General features: G+C 40.1%; 1 protein-coding gene across 6 annotated transcripts in view; it reads right to left on the reverse strand.

Moving 5' to 3' along the window:
- Nucleotides 1-12,497, reverse strand: part of Tnik (TRAF2 and NCK interacting kinase) — a 397,016-nt gene that overhangs the window by 90,099 nt on the left and 294,420 nt on the right. For all 6 annotated transcript variants that reach the window (XM_004834596.4, XM_013071572.3, XM_004834595.4 and 3 more), the window contains 2 exons: nucleotides 7,575-7,750; nucleotides 2,772-2,838 (listed from right to left, as the gene is read on the reverse strand). In XM_004834596.4, the coding sequence (XP_004834653.1) occupies nucleotides 2,772-2,838; nucleotides 7,575-7,750 (243 nt within the window). The remainder of the gene's footprint in view (nucleotides 1-2,771; nucleotides 2,839-7,574; nucleotides 7,751-12,497) is intronic.

A 12,497-nucleotide genomic window follows, 5' to 3' on the forward strand; every position in this document is an offset into this window, starting at 1 on the left:
TCCCTACTTGACTGCTCACACCAAACCCCAGGAGGAGATCAGGCTGCTCCATGCAGCCTGTAAGCCAGGGAGGGAAAGGCTGGAGTCAAGGTTGATGCAGAACCAAGTTTGCTAAGTCCAAAGAGACCAGCACTTGTCTCAGTGCACTGCAGGTAATGGACTGGCTCCTGCCAGAGCATATGGTTGGTACTGCAACTTAGCTCACTGATCCCTATGCTCTCTTTAAGCAGCAGTTTCCTTGGGTGTAAAATGATTGTGTGTGTGTGTGTGTGTGTGTGTGCGCGCACATGCGTGTATGTGTGAAAGACAGAACACTTTTCCAGGTAGTCTAGGGCTGCCCTGGACTAATATAACTGTAGATCAACCAAAAGTGATAGACTTCTTGGTTCTACACAGCTGTGTAACAAGGAGGATTATTCAAACCAAGCTGCTTTAATCTTTCTGGAACCTTTCATCTGAAATAAATTCAGTGAGTATATATTTACTGGCATCTGCTATGTGACAGGCTATAGTGTACCACTGCAACCACATAAAAATTCTTACTCTAGTTACTTTCTTGTGGGAAAGAAGGATCTTTATAAATAATAAGATTTCAAAATTAATATGCCCTACACAAGGCTAACAGGGTGAAATTTTAAAATCAACAACAGTAGGGAGCAGAGGTGAGAATTAAGAGTTCTGCTTTGACTGGGAGGGCAGGAGGGTCTCTCTGGGAAGGTGAGAGTTGGTGGGGGGAAGGATGTTCCAGGCAGAAGGAAAAGCAAGCTTAGAGGCCACATGGGACAGGCATGGCCTTTTCCAGGGAGCCTGTCCTCCCAGAGCAGAAGGAATGAGAGGGCATGCAGGGCCTAAGCAGAGGTCAGGGGGACAAGTGGGTGAGAAAGCAGGTAGCCATGAGAGAGCAGAGAGAGTGTCCCAGGGAGGAGACCCGAGCAGGTTTGTTTGGCTGCAGAGTGGACCACAGTCTGCAAGGGGTGAGAGCAGGCAGTGCTGATAGTCAGAAGAACACCGCAATGGTTCTGAGTAGAGATTTTAACTAGGATGGGAGCAGTGGGGATGGAGGCTGGAAGACCCTTTTAGAGAGAGTCAGCGAAGCCTGTGCACAGAGCTGACATGTGGCATGAAAGATGACTTGCAGGTTTTGTCCCAGCAGCTGGGTGAAGGACTGAGGAACGTAGCCTTAAATGCACACCAGGACCCCCCCCATTAATATTAATTGATGTTGAATCAATTTCAGGAGACCTGAGCTGTATTAGTGACCCAGTTATTAACTCTGTGTGTGACCTTCTTGCCACTCTTATGCTGTTGCCTCATTTCCAAAATGAGATAACCATTGTCCTTTTCTACTTTTTAGGACTTCATGAAGAGTGGTTAGCTTTATCTATAAAAAGAGACTGGACATATAATCTTCTATGTGATATAATGGCATGCTATAATTATAGTTGGGTTGGCTAAGTGACTCCTAGCTCCAGTTCAGCAAGTGTTGGAAGGACAAGGTTTCTCAGTTGTCCAGGAATGGTCAGAGGGCTGACACGGCCATCTGGGTGAGCTTTCAAAAAATAGCATACAACTTTTCCAAAAGAGCAGTTGGCCCTTTGCCATAAGGAAAAGTTCATTTTCCATGTCAATGCTTAATAGTCATCATCTTTTTGCAGCTGGGGGAGGGCAACATGTCATGTATCAGACAGAAGCAATACATTTTTCTTTAGTCTTTGCCCTTGAGAAATTCTGTGACAGGTGAAGAGAGAAAAACCAATGGCCCCATAAGTTCAGGTCAACCCTCTTTGGTAGCTTAGCAAGAGTCCAGCTTAGTAGGTCTAAGTTGGTTTAAGAAGAGAACAACACATGCTAAGTAGCTCAGTTCAGCAGCTTCTCTGATCGGGAAGCTCTGGGACAGCAATAGGCAATGGTCCTTCTCATGCGACACTGGGGTTCCATGCTCAGATGGCTGAATGATGAGAAGCCATATACTGCAGGGACTCTTCTGCTTGTGCATTTCCTCTGATAAACCTGACTTCACATTTATAGTGCATGGTCCCATTATGCGTGTCTGTGCCTTTTCACTCACCATGCTGCTGCTGGTTGAATTTTCTTACAAAAGAGAAATCCTGGCAGTGGGAACACTCCACCCTTAATTAATTATAAACACAGACTGGAAGAAAGTTGGATCAAAGTCAAGTGAAATTCAAAATGCAGGGGTGATTACAGTAAAGCAGCACTTGATCCTTGGGTCCAACATGTGACAACAGGCATGGAACAAAGTTTCTATTTCAGGTTCTCCTTCAAGTGTAATTTGATTTCCTGGAAATCATTTCCTCCTGGATCAGAATGCAGTGAAAATACCAAGGTAGATGACAAGGAGAGTATGTGAAAGTGCTGCTTAAAGGTATGAAGTAAGGAGCCAAAGAACTCAAGTCTAAAAATATCACATAAGTCTCCAAAAAGTTGCAATTTTAAGTACTTTTCATCCTGTATTACCCAGATAATTGCCTCCTACCTACTTTATATGTTACATATGTGAGGAAACAAGGTCTTGAGAAGAGACCATAAATCTCGAGGATAAGAAAAAGAAAATGCTGATTTCCACATTTTCCTAAGAGCCTGCCTTGGAAAAATTTCCCAGATTAATGAGTATGTTTGTGGGAAATAAATTAAATAAGACAACCCTGGTGGATTCTTTAAAATGAACCTATAAATCAAAAGGAAAGTGAATTTCACACAAGCACAGTTTAGAATGTGAAAATTAGAAGGCGCAACTCTCACAGTCATACCTGGGCTCTCCAGAGTCATTCTCCTCTTCCTCCTCCTCACTTCCACTGTACTCATACTCTGTCTCATCTAAAGAGAGATCCACAGGATGTTAATGCACAAAAGCAGTGTTGTAGCTTAGCAAAGTCCACCCCCACCCCATACATAGTCATGAGGTGCAGAATGAAATGTTGGTTAACAATGGACCACATATGCAACAGTGATCCCCAAAGATTACAATGCAGCTGAAAAATTCTTATTGCCTAGTGCCATCTTAGCTGCCCTAACTTCATAGCATAATGCACTACTCAAATGTTTGTGCTGAGGCTGCTAAAAACAAACCTGCCAGTCACATAAAAGTACAGGATATAGTATTATGTACAATACATAATACTTAATAATAAATAAATGTCACTGATTTATATATTTATTATAGTTTTAATCATTACTTTAGAGCACATTTTGTATTTTAGAAATAGTTTACTATAAAAGAGTATTCTGGGGTTGGGTGTAGCTCAGTGGCAGAGCACTTGCCTGGTATGTACAATTTCCTGGGTTTAACTCCCAGGACTGAAAAATAAAAACAAACCAAATGACATACTGTGCATCATATTCATTTATTCTTAGTGTGTCTCTTGATTGTATCAAGAAGACATATCAAGAGGATGACCTATATCAGTTAGGTTTGTGTAAAAACACTCTATGATGTTCCCACAATGACGAAACTAACAACATGATTCTCTGAACATGAAGCAATGCGTGACTGTACAAGTAAACTGAGGCTCAGAGTTGTGGTTCACACTGAGCTGGGATGGCCTCTTAGCTTCATGACTTGTTAGTCAGCAGTTTCCACCAGTGGATTTAAGTATATGGAATTAACTGTATTCAAGACTGTCCCAGCTGACTCTAGATATTGGTCCCCAATGCCTAACGTTTACATGAAAAAGAAAACAAAGAATGCATAAACAACCTTTCTATTTGTGTTAATCCCATTATAGAGCCAACCACATCAAACTTATCAGACCTCTGTTAACTTATTAAATCATTAAATAATTAATCATGCTACTTATCATTTTAATAGTGTATTTTACTAAAATGTGCATGGACTCACTAATTGCCTTTAGACATCTCGATAAATATCAGAAAGAAACTTTTAACAATTGGTATATTAAGAATGCATAGTTAAAATGTGCTTTGAAAGGTCCACTAGGGACATTCATTTAATTCAGTAATTAAGCAAGTTAACATGCAAAATAAGTAAGATTGTTTCTTTGGCTTGGAGGAGATTGGGGTGTAATAAGTGAGACAAGAAAATATTAGAGCTTCCATGATTATGAAGAAAGGAAATGAGTATCTGCTAAATGTCTCCTATGAAAGCCTCTTGTGCGAGATACTTTACCTATGTTCTTTCATTTATTTATCACAATAATATTCTAACATAATGTCTGTTGTTCAAGTAAAGACATGCAGATTGTGAGAGGTTAAGTTTTATGACCAATATTATTGCATTAATGAAAGGGTGATCTGGGATCTGGATTTAGAATTCCACCTGGAATTTTCTCAACCTTAAAACTTGCACTCTTTCCAAAACATTATATGCTAAGCAGAAGTACATATAAAGACCAATGAGAAATGAGAGAAAAGAGAAGCTAGTTCCACTACTCAGAATGGAGAAAGGGACAGTGAGGTATTCAGGAGGAAGTGAGCTGGGCCCTATAAAGTCAGTGGCCCTTCTTCAGGCATCTGGCAGCTGGAAGTGACAGGAAAAAGTGCATTCCAAGCAATATGTCCACATGAGAAAGGCTGGCAGTACTACAGTGCATTCCACATTCAGGAAACCATGAGTTATAACTATGTGACTGGATATGAGAGAAGCATATGGAGGATGAAAGTCCACAGAGGTTAAACGGCTCACTGATCCTTAGCTATGCCTTAGGACTTTTCTGTAGGCAATAAGGAATCCTTGCTGGACCTCCAAGCAATGCAATGGAGGCTGCCACGTGACTATTTCTTTCATAGTTGTGGGTAATTACAAAACAAGTTACTGAGCCTGCAATTTGGTTATGTTACCACTAGGAGGCAGCATTCACATGGTTGAAAACAGACTAGATAAAGCCTTGCCTTCTACACTATCTAGAGCCTAGACATTAGAGAGACAGTGAAAGAAACCAAAAATGTGTTTAGTTCAAATATATTTTTTAAAATCACAAATGAGCTTCATACATTTAGATAAGTATATGCTAGTTATTTTTAAAGTATCATTTTCCCAAAATATAAAGAACCCACATAAAATGCCTTAATATTTCATATTCAAAGTTTAATATTCCAAACTTTCCTGAAATGGATAAACAGAGAGTTCAGAGTAAAATAAAGTAATTTTATCTAATAAAATCACAGCATAGAAAAGAAGCATACAATTATTCCAATTACTTCTACTCTCTAAGGTAAAATCTTCATTTGTCAGGTTCCTCAATTTTAATACTTCAGCAGAATTTGGTTTGTCTTCATATCACTGGGTTAAATTAGTACATGTCAGTATATCTTGAGGAAAAGTATCAAGTTGAAAAAAATCATAAAGCAATGCAAGGTAAAATTTCCCGATTCTCCCCAAGAGCTAGTCATAGAGAGCGACTAAGAGTGAAAAAGTATGAGAGGAAACAAATTAAGTCATTTGATCAGACTGGGAAAATGGAATGAGATCTTATTTAATCAAATATCCTTGGGACCAGACAAAAATGAAGCCAGAACTGGGATTCTGGTGGCCCTAACATTAAATGATTAGAATCCTCAAATTACAGCATAGACTTTTGCATATAGTCATTCCCAGGAATCTTGCTCTTCCACTCTACAGAAAATGAACATATTAAAAGTAGTCTATCTTCATGGCATGATAAATTCGATATTATATTTCAGGATTTGTGCCAAAAATGTGAAACCAACTAGAAGCATGAAGTTTTCCAAGCACATGCATAGGTCACGAGTTCTCAGAAGGTACTCTTGAATAGTACTGAAAAATTATTGTTCAACAATAAATTGCCTAAGTAAGAATGGCTAATACTTAATGAGTGTATCTATGCACCAGACTTTGTATTATGTATTTCACATAGATTATCTCATTTAATCTTTGCAACAAGGCTAGGCAATCTATATTATGATTATACCTCCAGTAATCTTAATTTTAAAGATGAGAAAACTGAGGTGAAAGTCATATAGCTAATAAGGCGCAGAGTTAGAATTTAACCCAGAATTTGAATTGAGTACTTAACACACTTGCTATAGCCCTAGTGTAATAAAACATTTCCCTTTAAGAGAAGTTGGTATTTAGTGACTGCATGTTTGACACAATGCTCTAAAATAATTCCCTTTAAAGTTTTTACTTCATGGAGTACCCCAGAACACCATGTACAAAGAGCAGCTGAAGAGACTGTTCTGGAACTTTCTGACACTGACCTACAGATTTCTCCTGAAGTCTAACTACCTCCATCTTGGGCTGGCCTCCCAGCTCCTTGGGCTCAAATTAACATTTTGCCCCTGTCCACTCACTAACACCAAAGATGGGCTTTTTTTTCTGGCCTAGCTTCATGACCTCCTACTTCTGAGTCTAAGCGGATCATACTTTCCTTTGAGTTTCTGAGGCTGACGGTAGAAGAAGGAACCCTTCCTGTGAACCTTCACTGAGGGTTTCTTCTTCCGCCTTAGCTCTCTGCCTATCTCACCTCTTCAGTCCAGTGTACTCACTAACCCCGCCCTACACCTCAGTTCCCACACCTCACCATTATGGATGTTAACTGCAGAGGCAGAGAAGGGAAACGCAAATCAAAGGGAGTGATTCCCATCCTATGTGGTCTGCCACCATTGCTCTCTCTGCACTAAAGAAAAGGGGAGAGAGGTGGAGAAGAAGGGAGCAAGTTCATCACCCCGCAATTCCCCTCCCAGCCTAGGCCTCTGGTCTTCTGCTCTACTCTCCACTGGCACCTCTCTGTGTCCACTGCCCTGGGCCTAAACTGCCTCCCACACCATCTCTCACCAGGTCCCCTCCTGCTCCCCATTCAGCAAGTCTTCACTGCTTATCTTCTCCATTTCTCTCCATACCGAACCTTCCTGCCTCCCCACCTTACTCTCAGCTGTTACAAAATAATACCTGCCCTAGACCACAAGCTTTCTCCTTGGGTGGGAGGCAAGTGAAGGAACTGTGAGCTGCATTCAAACAACCAAGCTACAGGGCACATTTGATCTTAGATCTCTTCCAGTGATACAGTGAAAATACAGTGCAGTATGAGAGATGGGGTTTTGCATCTATGAAATAAAGAAGTACACTACATGACCTTCAGCTCAAAATCTGATGTTCCATACAGCAACCTAATGATCTTTTATATCACTGAAACTGTAAGAAAATTCCTCCTGACTTCTAAATAACTGAATTAGAAATGAGCACAGAAACTTCAATATTGAAGACTGTCAGGACAGAAAAATGTCAACCAGATGAATTTTTTTAGGCTGCCTGTCTTCTGTAGATTTTTACTCTTTTAAACATGAATATTCATTTGAATTAAGGAAATCACTTGTCATGTTAAAATGCTTCATAATACCAAGCAATATGACTTTGTTCAATGATGGAAGAGGTAATTTTTTTTGGTAAAGATTTCACTTCAAGCAGTGAGATTTCACTCCACTGATGCTCAAAGGCTGTGACCTCTCAGGTAGCCTCTCACACTAAAGAATAATATGGATCCATTTGAAACCTCCATAGTCACCTTGGAATACATCAAGAGCCATGATCATTCCATGTTTTGCTTGTCTCACCGAAATAAAAATATACATCTAACCTTTTTCTCCTCTTTTTTTCTTTGTTCTATCAATATGGTCCTTGAGTTGAATGCGGACCTGGCGCTCATTCGGTTGGTCTCTTATAAACGGATGCTTCATCAGTTGCTCTGTTGCTGGTCGCTGGCTGTGATTCTTTACCAAGCAGCTCTCAATAAATGACTGGAATTTTTTTGACCTGTGAAACAAAAGACATGAATGCACAGATAAACCAACAATCTAATATATATATGTGTGTGTGTGTGTGTGTGTGTGTGTGTGTATATATATATATATATATATATATATATATATATACACTACTCAAACAAACAAACAGAAAGGGTCCCATCAGTCGTTATAGTGATCAACCAATCACAATAGGTCTAGTCCTATATTAGAAACAACAGAGGTCAAAGGCATCATCATCATTGACTCAGACATGGGGTAGCATATGGTAGTTACACATATGAAAGCATTTTCACATGGTGTATATGTAACTTCACAGAGAAGACAAAAGGACTCAGAGAAGAAAAAGACCTCAGTGGGAATCATATCTGGAATGAGGGAAACAGGGATGGACCTAGAAGAATTGGGAGAAAATCACTCCGAGGAAAGGATAGTTCAGTCTGGTAAGAAATCATTGAAAAACTAAAGCTACAAGTGAGCATATTATATAGTCCAGGGGACAATGAGCTGCCTAAATGAGGCAGAAAACAGAAGAGAGACAAAAGTAAGGCCAAAGTGGGAGGGAGAAAGGGAGTGGAGTTTGGAGAAATGAGCAAGATTCCTATAAAGTAAAGTGAACATTGATTTAGACAAATTTTTAAACCAGAAGTTTCACAATCTCTTTTGAACTCTGCTTTCCCATTCTTAAGAAGATGATCTGTGTGTATTTTTGTCATCAGTCAAGGACTTGGAAATTTAACTTTAAAAACTCAGTCACACCCAGAAGCACATTTATCTCCCTCTGCAAAGGGCCTATTTCCTCCAAGATAAAGCCGGTGCCAGAGACACATGCTGGAAAGATACACCACACCAAATGATGGCAGCAAGTCACAAGTGGTAGAATTAATGGTGGACTTTAGCCATGATTCAAGAGTTGGGCATGCGTGTTCTCGCCGAAAGTTCCAGGAAATTATACAGAATCATAAATAATTAAGCTCATGATACTATCTTTCCAAGTTTCTCCACTGACAGCTCAGCACCTCATCCTGGGGGAAACCTTGGGGGAACTCTGGTTACCCTGCCCACCTTGCCAAGAGCAGGAGGGAGCTGTTTTGTGCTCTTTGGAGCTCTTTACTGCCCTCCTGTGGTGTGCTGCGTAACCCAAAGGAAGGGCTTCTCAAGTTTCCCAGGCCTCAGGTGTCCTCACCAAACAGAAAACAGTGCAAAGCCTGATACAAAAGGGCACTCATATATGTGCTACTCTCTATTTCTGCCTGGAGAGCAGTTTCTAGCCTTCTTTCATGTTTCTAAACTACTAAACTATAAGTATTTTTTCCTAAGTGTCTAAGATGTGTTTTAGTCTTTAACATATTTTGCAGAGAAATAAAAGTGAGGTACTGTGTGTAGGCTCAAGGATGGAACATGATTGGTCACAGTGCACTAGAAATAGTGACAACAAGATGGGCTCTCTGGGCCTGCCTATGAATCCTTCAGCCTGTGCTCAGCTTAGTCTACACTGGAAGTTCTGGGCTGTCTCAGGTTGTGCCTGAGGTTGTGCCTGAGTCACCTTTGGTTCATGAACATGCTACCTGCTCTGCATGTTTGATGAATGAATGACGCACTGATGAAAGTGCTGGGCAAGGGCTATAATAAGCCTACCTTCAAGCCCATGTTTGTTTGTGAGTGACAGGGAGGTCTGGAGGACAAACTCAATTTTCTTTCTCAGATCAATGGAATAAATTTATGCAGGCATAAACACCGTATCATCTAAAGAGAGACCTTGCAAGAAAAACATAATGAAATAATGGACTCTCCTAAGGAATAAACAAAGAGAATGAGGTTAACTTGCATAAAAAAATAGTCACAGGGCTTTTCTAGGTAGGAAAAACAGTAAGAAAAAGATGAAAACAAAAACAAATTAAGACAGAAAGCTGTTAAATATTCATGAGGAATACAAATGGCAGCTCTCTCTTTCTTGCTGGCAACTAGAAGGAAGTGCTTGGTTTTTTTTTATAAAGTGCTCCACTATTAATTAGAGGGTGATAAATAAAAGAACTCACATCCAATTTAAAAAATGAGATCCAGACTTAATAGACTGTACGTTCCATTCCTCAACACTGACATCTAAAAAAAGCCAAAGAAATCTCTGGTCTCCATGACAGAATGGTGTTCAAGGAGTTCAACAGAGAGAGCTCCCACAGTGCCTTCTGGGGACCTGCTGGGAGTGGGGCGGGGTGGGGGTGGCTCAAGGGAGAGAAAAGAATCCCTTCAGTCTTGAAGAATGTGCCTAGACGTGCAGAACTACAAAGCCACTACTACTACTACTACTTCATGTCTTTTTCAAATGGCATCACTGAAGAGAAAATAATGCTTACTTAAAACACATCTTCAAAGAAGGGTTCATTGTCTTTCATTTAAGTTGGTGTGATCAGAGAATCAATACGCTTAATTGCACAGTTCATTAAAAGTAAAAACATTTTACCTCTGTTGAATAGTATCTACTTGCTAAGAGTTTAAAGTACATTTTTATAACTTTATTGCTACTAGTAACTTAGTTCTGCCTCTTAGAAAAAACCCAAGAAGTCTAAGGTTGGTAATATTAATTTCCCAAGGGTTGGCATGGAGAGATAATGTTAATAATTGTTGCCAACTGTGTGGCACAAGTTGTACTACCCGTTTCACTAGGCACTTTACCTTCCTAGGTTTATCCTGTTTATACATTAAATTATGTTAGAAATTCAATGCCTGAATGATGATGACATTAACCATTTTAAATAAGTTGGAATAAATGTTTTTGGTAATCACCAGACTCCTTAAATGCAATGTAAACTTTAAAATTTGCAGTGGCCCCACCTTATTTCCCAGAACCACCCTGTTTATCTATTTTGGGCTCCATCATTTACCAATTGTGTGGATTTTGGCAAGATATTAAATTCTCTGTGCCTCTTTCCCTAGCTACAAACAGGTATCTTGTTAGTACCTATCTCATGATGTGATGATTAAATTAGTTATTTCATGTCAAATACTTAGAACAGTGCCTGGTAGCATACGTGCCATACGTGTATTTTCTACTATTGTTACTATTATTACTATTACCATAATGACATCATTCCAGCATCCTCTGATCAATACTAGGCTTGAGGAACAGGGCATCTGCTTTTAGGATCAGAAAGCAGAAATTTGAAGTTGTTTCTTCCCCCATTTCTGTGGAGCTGCATGAGCACAATTATGCGCTGATTACTGATAGGAATACATTCCGAGAACTGTGCTGTTAGGTGATTCATTGTGTGAATGTCATACGTTGTACCTACACACACTAAGATAGCTATGACATCAATAGGATATTCAATCTAATGGAATCAGAATCACTGTCGTATAGGTGGCCTATTGTTGAGCAAAAAGTCATTGTGTAGTGCATGAGGGTATAGCAGTCTTTAAGGGAATTATTTTACATATAATAGAGTCAGACAAATTTACCAGGAGAGTCAACATGGCTGTTATCTCCAAGGAGACTGCACAAAAAGGCTGTTTTATAAGTTTGTGTGGCAGTTTTTGTTTTGATTTTCATGAAGGTCATAGTTCTACTACAACTAGAAAATTCAATGTACTTGAAGTATTTTATGATACTTACTTTATATTGTCATTATTTTCTTTAGAACACACAGCATACACACAGACAAGAGCTTTGTCAGTATCTCAAGACAAAAGATCATGACAACCCGGCAAAAATCACAACTGGAGCTATGTAAATAACAGGGAGGACTGTAAGCTCTGGAGTAAAAGCAGGAGGCCAGAGCTCCAGGCTGTTCTTCCTATGAGGAGCCCAGGACTCTGCCTGGTCACACCTCTCAGCCTCCAGAAACTCCACATCTGCATCTGGAACATGCATGAGTGGTTTGAACCAGAGGATAACAAGCAGTTGTGTTTATCTGAATAGTCTCAACTGACTGCTATTTTGCCTTTGTAGACTCTTCAAATTTAAAGGACACAGGAAAAGAATAAGACTAACAGCATCATCCTATCCTCCAGTAGCCCCAGATAGACGCTCTGGAAGCAAGCTTACTCTCAAGGGCAAGAGCATGGGTGAGCAACATGAGAAACCTTCGGAAGGACATGAAGTCCCATGGACCCATGCGCAGAAGCCAGGAGGACGACACAGATCAGCCTTCCTGTGCACTTGCTGGTGGTGACAAGGAGACAGGGAGTAAGAACATCCTTGGTTTTCTCTGACTCAACTACAGTGACCATCCTGCCAGAGACCCCTCATGACATGGTGGAGCTGCTTGAGTATTCAGTGACACCCTAACCTCACATCTCCCTTGGCACTAAGCCTCTCATCACTCTGATGAAAGAAAATATTTCAGTGGATATATTTGGTGATAGCAGCTTCTTTCCCTCCCACAAGGACTGTGGGAAAAAAGCAGTGCTATTGCCTTTCTTTTCTGAAATTTAAATAAGGCACAAGGGCAAAAAATTTTTCTGAGAGACTACATGCTTTGTGAATGCTAATCATGCTTGTCAACTTGATTGGATTAAGACATGCCTAGGGGGTAGTAAAGCAGACTTCCAGTGTGTCAGAGGGGGTCATAGTAGTATGACCTTGGGTACTGTATCTAGTCCCTGACTCTTTTCTCTCTGGCATTGTTCCCTGCTCTGCTTCCTGGCTACCATGAAATAAGTGTAATTGCTCCACCACACCCTTCTGCCATGATGTTCCTGCCTTGGAGCCCACCAACCATACACTGAATCCTGTAAATCTCAAATTAAACCTCTCCTTC

This window comes from Heterocephalus glaber, unplaced genomic scaffold (genome assembly GCF_053883595.1).
Source record: "Heterocephalus glaber isolate CG9 unplaced genomic scaffold, H.glaber_assembly_v1.0 deba00001504, whole genome shotgun sequence".
In the NCBI taxonomy this organism is placed as follows: Eukaryota; Metazoa; Chordata; class Mammalia; order Rodentia; family Bathyergidae; genus Heterocephalus; species Heterocephalus glaber.